Raw genomic sequence first — 12,114 nt, forward strand, 5'->3', positions numbered from 1 at the left:
AGTTGATAAAAAGTATCTGTCAATTATCACTGTTGTTAATTCAGATTCTCTAAGCCAATGTTCAGAAAAGCACAAAATATTGTAAGTTTTATCTTTTAAAAAAATGTTAAGTTGATCAATTTTATTTAATAAACTTTGTGTATTTATATGAAAAATGCTTACCAAACTGGTTTGGTCAGGATTTACTACCAACTTTTGTTTATCAGAACTTATCATATCACTTTCACAAAAACAGGTGTTTCCTATATTCTTTTGCACTACCGCTGATTCTATTCGTACACTTTTATCTACATCTCTTGCGGCTTTCTGGGTGTTACGTGAAAAAAACGTTGTACGTGAGCTCCACATGGCCATATTTTAGGAGACATAGCTTCTTTAAAATTGTTATTAAAAATTGTAACTTTAAATGAACTGTAAATATCAGGATGCTTTGATTTTAGGGATTCTACCTCTACTTCGGGAAATGTAGTCTTCATAAGTTCCCTCATATTTTCCGCAGTCATATCGGGATCGACCCTGTATACATGTAGGTCTATCAACTTATGTACTCCCTTGATTTCTTTTCCATTTAATATCATTTCAGTGTTTTTTCCCACAACTAAATGCTTTCTTTTTTTCCTTCTATCTACTTCTGTCCATTCAGATTTTTCCTGGTTACTTTCACCTACGTATATGTACTCATTTAACTTTTGTTTTGTAGTTACTTGTAATATCGCTTCTGAAACATCTTTCTTTGTAACTTCACATTTCTGGGAAGAACTGGCAACAGTGCGATCTTTGTTCGCGTTGATGGGTTGACGAACTGATTTTGTTTCGACTGAATCCATAAGTGTGTCTTTGTTTATTACCTTATTTTGATGTATAAGTTGTTCTTGATTTTCGACAACATTTTTTTGCGAATTTAATTGTTTTAGTAAATCAATATGTTGACTCATAAGGTCAATTTTTCCGTATAGCTCTTTAATTAGGGTATCTTTTTGTCTAATTATATATTTGAATATGTTAATATCAATTACCTTATCATCTGTTATTAAGTTATCCATTGCTTCCAAAAATATTTGATCTTCAGGTTTCACTGGTAAACAACATTCAATCAACTCGTCATTTATAAACTTAACATTGTTACTCTTTCGAGCACAACTCACATGGATGCTAGCGTCACAATGTATGCACTTTACTCCATTTACTACAGTTTTTTTACACTTTTTACAATATTTATTTTGGAGAGACATTTCACACGTCTTTACACCTGCTTGCCGTGTTGCAACTGGATATAGAGGATCTTCAGCGGAAAGTAAGAACACTTCTCACAAAGGCGCAAAAACATCACCCACGCAGTGCAGTAGAGAGAACAACATTACCGCGGTATCAAGGGGGAAGAGGACTTATGGATATAGGTGAGCAATTGGATAAACAAATTGCTAATTTAAGAACTTATTTTCAGGTACAGGCTGAGACATCTACTTTACATCGAGCAATTTGCGCAGTAGATGATACGACGCCGCTTAAACTGAGGGAACAAGAAATGCGCATAAACCACCTGACTAAACAAGACAAAATGCGCACCTGGATGAGTAAACCTCTGCATGGGCGACATCTCAATGAGATCAGCCAAGAATATGTCGACAATACAGCGTCGAACTATTGGTTGACATCAGGAAAGATGTTTCCCGAGACTGAGGGTTTCCTACTTGCCATTCAGGATCAGGTTATTCCAACTAAAAATTACCTGAAATATATTGTTAAAGATCCCCAAGTCCAAAATGACAAATGCCGATATGGATGCCAAGCCCAAGAAACCATCCAACATCTTACCGGTGGCTGCCAGGCATTTGTCGGTACTGATTATAAAGAACGCCATGACTCAGTAGGAAAGATTATCCACCAAGAACTAGCTGACAAACTGGGACTTCTCCAAACCGACCATCTTCCTTATTATCAATACGTCCCTGATAGAATGCTTGAAAATGACAACTACAAGCTATACTGGGACCGCACTGTGCTTACAGACCAACCAGTGGCCCATAATAGACCCGATCTCATACTAGTTAATAAAATTACTAGGCAAACAACACTTATTGATGTGACGATACCCAACACCAATAATTTACGTGTTAAATACAACGAAAAGATCGCCAAGTACAGAGATCTAGAAATACAAATCAGGAGACAATGGAGAATGGAAAGTACCCAGACGATACCCATTATTCTTTCTACCACTGGAGTCATCCCGAAGAGCCTCCTAGAAAACATAAAAAAGCTGGGTCTAAACGAACATCTATATAAGATTATGCAGAAAGCTGTGTTACTTTCGACGTCCAGATGCGTACGAAAATTTTTGGGAGATACACCGACATACCAAGTCACCTAGGACTCGATAACATGGAAAGAGTCCCACCAGAGCTCAATCCTTTTGATACCGTAGGTATCTGGGATGAGTGAATTTTCCCCTTAGAGGGAGTGTGAGCCGTATGGCTAAATCTGGATAATAATAATAATTATTATTATTATTACAACCGTAAATGCGACAATATACTTTTTGAGAATGCAGAGAAGGCTTTCTATAGAAAACTAAATTCCACCGTAGAAAATGTAAATAAATCCTACCCAAGCCAAGAAGAAATTCATGAGTTTTGGGGAAACCAACTTTCGACGCCAGCTACTCATAACAACAATGCTGGATGGATTGAACAAACGACGAACAACTGTCAACACTACAGTAATATTCCTTATGAACCTTTCACCACTGAAGAAGTCTCGAACATTATCAAAGAGCTTCATAACTGGAAATCTCCTGGACCAGACGGAGTTCAAAACTTCTGGCTAAAGAAGTTTTGGAGTGTTCATGAGCTTTTAACAGCATTTATTAATAATATTATTTCTAATTCACAGGAAATGCCAGCATTTCTTACTCAGGGAACCACTTATACCGAAGGATCAAAGTAACACCCAAGATCCAGCAAAGTACCGCCCAATTACTTGTCTTCCAACTTTGTACAAATTGGTCACATCCTGTGTGGCCAGGCGTATCTACCAACATTGTGCTCTGAACAATATTATAGAGCCTCAACAGAAAGGATGCGCTAAGGGGTCCATGGGCTGCAAGGAACAACTTATTATCGACTCAGTCATTTCTAACCAGGCATACACCAAAAAAAGAAACCTTTTTACTGCCTTCATTGACTACAAGAAGGCTTTTGATTCAGTGCCGCATGAATGGCTTATAGATATATTGAAAATATATAAAGTCGATGATAATCTCGTGACCTTTTTGAAGCATATAATGGCAGAGTGGAAGACTAAAATTCACCTTCAAATACCGGGTGAAATTAATATCGAAACTGAAGATATCCCTATTAACCGGGGGCTTTTCCAGGGGGACTCGTTGAGTCCACTTTGGTTTTGCCTAGCAATAAACCCACTATATCAGCTGCTGAACTCTACTGACTCAGGTTTTAGCATCAAAAATAACAACACTGTTGTAGCGAAGCTTAATCATCTGTTGTATATGGATGATTTAAAATTAATGGCTTCCACTCGAAACCACCTAGATGAGATGCTAAAAACTGTAGAAAATTTCTCAAATGATATCAGTATGAATGTTGGACTAGACAAGTGCCGTATACTAAACATAGTCAGAGGAAAGGTTCAGCCCGGAGGTTTCGATATGCAAGATGGCCAAAACACCGAGGCAATGGGTGAAAATGATATGTACAAATATCTCGGAGTAAAACAAGCGCGGAAAATTGACCATAAACAAATAAAAACTGAACTAACTTCGGAGTTCGTGCGAAGAGTAAGACAACTAAATCGGTCATATCTTAACAGTAAAAATTTGTTTAAGGCATTAAATACGTACGCCTGTTCCGCGCTGAGCTACTCATTTGGTATTATAAAGTGGTCAAAAACGGATATAGAGGGTCTTCAGCGGAAAGTAAGAACACTTCTCACAAAGGCGCAAAAACATCATCCACGTAGTGCAGTAGAGAGAACAACATTACCGCGGTATCAAGGGGGAAGAGGACTTATGGATATAGGTGAGCAATTGGATAAACAAATTGCTAATTTAAGAACTTATTTTCAGGTACAGGCTGAGACATCTACTTTACATCGAGCAATTTGCGCAGTAGATGATACGACACCGCTTAAACTGGGGGAACAAGAAATGAGCATAAACCACCTGTCTAAGCAAGACAAAATGCGCGCCTGGATGAGTAAGCCTCTGCATGGGCGACATCTTAATGAGATCAGCCAAGAATATGTCGACAATACAGCGTCGAACTATTGGTTGACATCAGGAAGGATGTTTCCCGAGACTGAGGGTTTCCTACTTGCCATTCAGGATCAGGTTATTCCAACTAAAAATTACCTGAAATATATTGTTAAAGATCCTCAAGTCCAAAATGACAAATGCCGATATGGATACCAAGCCCAAGAAACCATCCAACATCTTACCGGTGCCTGCCAGGCATTTGTCGGTACTGATTATAAAGAACGTCATGACACAGTAGGAAAGATTATCCACCAAGAACTAGCTGACAAACTGGGACTTATCCAAACCGACCATCTTCCTTATTATCAATACGTCCCTGATAGAATGCTTGAAAATGACAACTACAAGCTGTACTGGGACCGCACTGTGCTTACAGACCAACCAGTGGCCCATAATAGACCCGATCTCATACTAGTTAATAAAATTACTAGGCAAACAACACTTATTGATGTGGCGATACCCAACACCAATAATTTACGTGTTAAATACAACGAAAAGATCGCCAAGTACAGAGATCTAGAAATACAAATCAGGAGACAATGGAGAATGGAAAGTACCCAGACGATACCTATTATTCTTTCTACCACTGGAGTCATCCCGAAGAGCCTCCTAGAGAACATAAAAAAGCTGGGTCTAAATGAACATCTATATAAGATTATGCAGAAAGCTGTGTTACTTTCGACGTCCAGATGCGTACGAAAATTTTTGGGAGATACACCGACATACCAAGTCACTTAGGACTCGATAACATGGAAAGAGTCCCACCAGAGCTCAATCCTTTTGATACCGTAGGTATCTGGGATGAGTGAATTTTCCCCTTAGAGGGAGTGTGAGCCGTATGGCTAAATCTGGATAATAATAATAATAATAAAAAGAATTCTATTATTTACACTTGATTTAAAATATTTTTAGGTTTGATACTTATATGACTTTCCAGATTTATTAATTTTGGCATAACAGGAAAAATTTACATATACATGCTTTTCTATTTAAAATCATACTTTTTTTGTTTCAATTGGAGCAACATTGGTAAAACATTTTAAGAAAATAATTTACGTAATTTAAAATTTTAAAGCATAATACGGTCCTGTTGATATCCGAGAATACTTGTTCACAAAATTTTGAAAAACTGAATTTTGTTATTTTCGGTTTAAATTATCTAGCCGAATTCAGAGTTTACTATACAGAGACGTAATGTTAATTATTAATAAAGAAATATAGTTTGGTGATATGTTACAAGGCTGTAACACTTACCTCTGCACCATTTTGGTTTAATATACTTTTTATTCTGATATTCTTCGTCATCTGAATCATAACAGTCATCTGTGGGAAGAAGTGGGGCTCTCGTCGTCATGTAAATAGGTTTGTAATCGTTTTGGTCCCTTTTCGTTTTTCCTTTATCAAGATTTCTTTCGTTTTCCATAGCTTTTTCCTCCCTACGAAAAAGATTTAATATATAGGTCATCAAATATAGTAAAATGTCTTTCTTAGATGACGACAGCTACAAAACGGACAATTTACACTTAACAACGAATGTTCATAACCAAAATTCCTTATTTATTTTTCAAACAATTACAAAAACTGCTTATGGGTCAAATACGCACGAATTAAAAATGTTTGGAAAAGTTTTTAAAACCCCTGCCTATTGTGTTTCAAAATACTCAATTTTAAGGTTAATATACTTTTGCAGGAGTATCAACCAATTTTACGGTAAACTGAAAATGAGAATTGTACAGCTCGCACATTTAAATAAATATTTTTAATATTTTTTTGTTATACATACGCTGACTGTGATTCCTTGGCTACTTTAGCTTTATGCTTAGCCAAAAGGCGTTTTTTCTCAGCTTCTTCTTTAATTTTCTGCAACTTTTCTTCCTTTTCCGCCACTGCCTGTTTATATTTCTCTTCTTTTGCTTTTTGAATCTCCAATTGCTTTTCCCGTTCCTTTTGAATTATCTCGCGTTGTTGCTGTGCCTAAAAATATATTAAATAGGTGAAATATAAATAGTCAGAAGTAGTCAAAAATGTTTACCTTTAACTGTTTTTCCTCCCTTTTTCGTCTTTTCTCTTCAGCTTGAGCCAGAAGCAGAGCTTCCTTCTTTAACTGTGCCTCTTTCTCTTTTTCTTGTCTTCTTTTCTCTAACTCACGGTACTCCGCCTGTGAAGCTTTTAGCGCGCTCAAAGATTTCATCGATACACTGGTGTCCTTAGTCACAGAATTAGAAGAAACGAGTCTATTTATCTTCAGGGACGTACTAGTAGTTTTTGGCATAAATTTATTCGTGAATGGTGTATACTGTTTACTTTTTACTGGATCGCTGTTCGAATCTTGCATTATTGGAATTTTCGACACACTTTCCCTAAAAAGATTTATAATTAGTGTGCAGTTAATTATCCATAAGTAACGATTTTTTTCTATCAATTTTGTGGTATCAGTCCCATATGGAATTACAATAGGTATTTTTAAGATATACTTACAAAATGTTTGATGAGCTTCCAAGCTTTTCAAACGCTTCCACTTTCTTTTTAATAGAAGTTTTATCGTATGGGCTAAAAATTTCCTTTATTTGTCCTTTCTTAGATGGTGGCGGAGTTTTATAATTTTCTAATTCATGTTTATCTAAAACGTTAAAAGATATTTAAATAAGATAACGAAACAACGTTGTACAATACCAAGTTATAAAATATTTTAACACTTCAATCAGAGTCCTTAAGTAGTGAAAGAGCATAATCTAGGCAAAATCCGTATCTTATCAACATACTCTCCCTAAGACGAATCAAAGATTTCTCTATTCATTAAATGTGCATTTAGCGTAGGTGTACCCTGTGCATTGTCTTGTCATAATCTACGTTCGGGAAATAGCAGATGAACTACTTCACATAGCTTCACAGCTTGAAGTCAAAATGCGGCCTAGAAGTCAAAAGAGAGCGAAAACAGTGGACAATCTCAATTTCCAAACATCCAGGAATCGAAGGAATCCGGCCCGAAGGACCAATGTATAATTCGAATGCCCCATGTCCGGACTTCTCCGACAATGTGAAATAATACGCAGTTTAAAGTTGTGAAGTAAATGATTTAATGCTGACTAAAAATAAGTACCCTTAACGCAACTTCCAAATGATTAAACGTATTGACTAAGGAAATATTCTGATGGACTATGTACACAAAAGAGTTCAACCCCCATTTATAAGCTGCAACAGTTCGTAAAGTTTGTCCAGGGCAATTGCTTCCCACGTACGTTAAACAAGTCTTTTTAGATCAGGTAACAATATCAGTCCTTTCTTAGAAGCCTAGATTTGTTGGACTGGATGTACAAAAGGTCTTACTGGTCGCAGTGTTGAAAAATCTTCGATGCCAGTCAACTCCTTTAAAATTGAAAATACAGATTCTTTTAACAGTTTAAATTACAATATACAATATCACAGTTAGGATTCAAAACTTGAAATTACTTATATCATTTAATAGCCCCATGTATCTATCCAATGGGTTGTGAATACCATAGGTTGTTCTGTGGAAAGGAATATTGAAAACATTGTGGTAACGTAGAGCTTGATGGGGAACATTAACGTTAATCTGGCTTAACAGGTTTGGACAATCAATAAATCCATGTATGATCTTATATATAAATATAGCTCCTGACATATCACGACGGTTCTTGAGTGAGGGTAAAGATAATTGTTGTTCGATACAGGAATAATCAAGATTTTCAATAGTAGTGTGGACATGGTAAGCACAATATCTCAAAAATTTATGTTGGACTCTTTCTATGGTATTAATATTGTTCTGAAAATGAGGTGAACACATTGTATTAAATGTACAATTTACGTTTAATTTCATATTTATTACATTCTGCGCTTGCTGGATAGCCCAAATTTGACGAAATGCCCCTGATGATGGTGTAGAAAGCGAAAGTACTTGGGCAAGATTTGATTATTACAATTGTGCTCGATATTTGCCTTTAATTTTTCAACCTTATATCAATCAAATAAATAAATGCTTTTAGGCCAGCAGATGTCAAAATTGATATCAGAACAGAGTTAATTAACTCTTTGAACAACCAACTAAAAAATAAAGTTCATATAATTAATCATTTATGCATAAACTTTGATCCTTAAAGCACTTTTTTCATCTAACGTATAAGTAATAAACAAAAAGAAAACAAAGTAACAACAAACTAACCTGCGATCTGCTTAACAACTTTAGGCTTTTCAACTACCATAGTTGCATTCATGACAGGAGCTTCTTCTTTAACGGCTCCTTCAGGAACTTCAGACGGATCGAAATTAGAAACGGCATCTTCATAATCGGTCAAAGCACTCTTATTTTCATCTTTGTCTGACAACGATGAAGATTTTGATCTTTTTCCTCCGACCTAAAAGCACAACTATTTATTATAAAAATTTTAAGACAAAATGTAAAATGTGTACAGCTAGTTTCAAATGCAGTGGCGAGCAGTTCCACGAAATATATTATCGCGTAGATAATATATTTGCTTTGTAGACACAGCTATGCAGTGGCGTTGCAATATTAAACCATTTGAGAAGAATATTTTATACAGTAATCCCTCTTCAACCGCGTAGGTTGCGTTCCGAAGAGAAAGGCGCGGTTGGTAAAACCGTGGTTGGCGAGGGATCCGCGATCCAAAAAAAAAAAATATGAAATATAATCCCAATTAGGATATGTATATCCCTTTCAAGACGAGCGCACACGATCGTGCACTATATTTCAATAAATTCCTGCCTCTTGTCTAATTAACTTTGCGGGCCCAGAACGGTAGCGAACGATACTGCACAAGTCTGTTTATGATTTAAACATGGACGTGTGACTAAGACGGTATTTAGTGTTGGTTGGCCTTTCTGATAAGATGTCGGTGTATTTTGTTGAAGAGACTGGTAAACGTAAGTATTAAGTATTTTATTATATATTCGACATTTCACTTGAATTTTGCTTTTAATGTTTTGTTTAATTAATAAAGTAATTGGATGAACAATATTTTTGGCATTATTGACTTTATATAGGGAACATAACCTCTCAAAAATGTGTTCGCACGAACGTGACGTTCCGACTCACTCATCTTTCGGTGTCTTACTGTTTAATGTCATGAAATAATATTTTTTCGCTTTAAATTAAAATATTAATATTTTTTTGCTTTTAGGAACGGAACTATCGAGTGAGTTGGTGCTTCAGCTGATTGGGGATGGCAACGATTCTGAAATTGAAGAAGTAGAAGATGACGACGGTGATCAAGAAGACTCGTTTCTGTCGTTGATGCATGTTGATGAGCCTGAGATACCTCCCAAGTTTAGACCCATCGTCTGCAACTGCTCCTGAAAAGTCTACAAAAAGCCTAGACAGTCGCTAAAGAATCTGGAAGTAAACGCCATACAACCAGAAGGAACACTGTTATCCAGAGCGACCGCCACCAGCGGTTAGGTCTTTTTGGCTATTTTGAAGACTATTTTGACGAAAAATTTTTTGAGCATGCCGCAGTTTGTACAAATAATTATTATATGCGAAAAATATATGCGTTTTATAAGCAGGTTTTTCAGCTATTTTATGTCAAAATTTTATCGGAGCTATTTTTAAGTTAAAAAATAGAAAAATGTCACGAATTCTGGCGGTTAGCGTCGTTTTTGGTGGAAGAGAATTGTTTTTCGACGCAAATCAGGGCATTTTTTCTAACATCAAGTAACGAATGTCAATATTTCTTTTCGCATCCCATTCTTTCGCATCCTATGTTTCATCAACAATCATATTTCGGTGAAAAATTATTCAAATTGCATTTTAATTGACATAAGAGCCTACAACCTACGTCGCATGTGTCCACTTTTAGCTGACAATAAGCAAAGACGGCACATACCGCAGGGATAGCGCGAATAGTTCGTGTATGCTTACTTGATATGTTTATAGAATCTGCCTACCCTCAAAATGCCCAGATCTCCATTAAGGTTACTTTGCTTTAGATGCCAAGTCCGTGTTACCCTAACGGAACGTTCTAAATCGACCCTTATTACATGTATAGATATGCAGATTAGGAAGGTCCAGCGTTACCTCCAAGACTGCAGTAAAGCCTATATATTGTGACATTTACTCACAAAACAAAAAAGAAGAAATCAGACAAAGGGAGGAATCATCATAGTCTGGTCTAAAATGATATATTCTCAGTAGATTTGTAGATTACTAGATCCATTTCCATATTTAAATAAATTAACAGAAATTACATAAAATTTAGATAACAAAGAATCAGAAATATAATTCCCAATTATATCTGACTGATTGACCAAAATTTGGTCCAACTGATCGCTTCAACCGAGGACAAAAGACCAAAACTAATTACTTGTATTCGAAACCTTGACCTTGACAGACTCAAAATAGATTCTCCAGTTAGTGAAATTTAATAAAGGCCTTATAGCTATGCAACTAATTATTCATATTGTTACGATAAATTCTGACCCAAAACCGTAAATATATTTATTACTAATATTTTCATTCATTCACGTATTTTTTAGGTAATGCCTACCTGACACACGATGGGTCCCCCTTTGTAATAAAATCAACAATTCGAACCTTCTGGAGACAAGCCGATTTAACCATACCGGTTCTGAGAACAATTCGCCGCTCTGTCTAGAAGGCCTTTCAGCAAAACAGCGGTCTATGTTCGATGTGTTTCGAGAAACAACTGTTTTCATTCTCGAATAACAGGACTTTATATTTATAGAGGAATTTTGGTTATGGAGGGACAGTTAATAAAGAAAATTCGCGCTCGCGATATTGTTGTTACGCTCGCCTACTAATAAATTATTGTATATTTAGTGATAAATAAATAAATATCAGTTATTGTGCTTTTTAATGAATTAAGATAAGAACAAGACATTATAAATTAAATAAACAATTAATAAATTCACAACAAATGGTGGCAGAAGTGAGATCGAACATAAATTAGACTTATAATAATAATACAAGTGAATATAAAATAAATTGTGAAAATGACGACGATTTATGAGCTGACAGTAACTAATTTAAGAAGACATCTCGAAGACAGAGAATTAGCTTCTACCGGAAAAAAGGCTGAGTTAGTCCAACGACTAAAGAACGCTTTGCTAGAAGAAGGTCTAGATCCAGAGACTTATATATTTGAAGATGCTGTCCTCTCGTCGATTTCGAAAGTTTCTTCTGATGTAGCCAAAGTTTCCGGCGACATCGCATCATTGGAGAACAAAGTTTCTGGCGATATTTCGAAAGTTTCTGGTGACATCGCATCATTAGAGAACAAAGTTTCTGGCGATATTTCGAAAGTTTCTGGTGACATCGCATCATTAGAAAACAAAGTTTTTAACGAGATTTCGTCTCTGGAAAGTAAAGTTTCTGCTAACATCTCTAAAGTAACTTCTGAGATGTCTGCCCTCGACGATAGAATATCTTCGTTAAAAAATCAAGTTGCTGCCGATATGTTGGCCTTCGAAGAAAAGATGAAAGAGATGGAAAGGAAGATGGAGGAAACAGGGACAGCAGAGAGAGGTAACAATCCGATTACAGTGGAGATAAAGGAAGACGAGACGAAATGTAAGTTGGAGACACGGCCGAAATTTGAAGGAAGTGGAGGCTCTATTCATGTTAAAGTCCCAACTTTCGACGGAAAATCGTCATGGAACAACTACATGAAACAGTTCGAATCAGCAGCAAGAGCGAATGGATGGTCTGAAAAAGAAAAGGCTGTAAACCTGACTATCGCTCTTCGAGGAGATGCCTTAGATGTGCTTCAGACCATAGCCGTAGAGGAGACCGATGATTTCGAACAACTGAAGAAGAGGTTAAATATGCGATATGGCCACGAACATTT

At 36.2% G+C, this 12,114-nt stretch overlaps 1 protein-coding gene across 1 annotated transcript in view; it reads right to left on the reverse strand.

Moving 5' to 3' along the window:
- LOC140441547 (uncharacterized) overlaps positions 1 to 12,114 on the reverse strand; it is a 49,297-nt gene that overhangs the window by 11,591 nt on the left and 25,592 nt on the right. Inside the window, exons 6-10 of the mRNA XM_072532335.1 lie at positions 8,454 to 8,646; positions 6,752 to 6,893; positions 6,306 to 6,633; positions 6,057 to 6,247; positions 5,528 to 5,709 (exon numbers count right to left, since the gene is read on the reverse strand). Of these exons, the coding sequence (XP_072388436.1) occupies positions 5,528 to 5,709; positions 6,057 to 6,247; positions 6,306 to 6,633; positions 6,752 to 6,893; positions 8,454 to 8,646 (1,036 nt within the window). The remainder of the gene's footprint in view (positions 1 to 5,527; positions 5,710 to 6,056; positions 6,248 to 6,305; positions 6,634 to 6,751; positions 6,894 to 8,453; positions 8,647 to 12,114) is intronic.

The sequence above is a fragment of the Diabrotica undecimpunctata genome, chromosome 5 (assembly GCF_040954645.1).
Source record: "Diabrotica undecimpunctata isolate CICGRU chromosome 5, icDiaUnde3, whole genome shotgun sequence".
Lineage (NCBI taxonomy): Eukaryota > Metazoa > Arthropoda > Insecta > Coleoptera > Chrysomelidae > Diabrotica > Diabrotica undecimpunctata.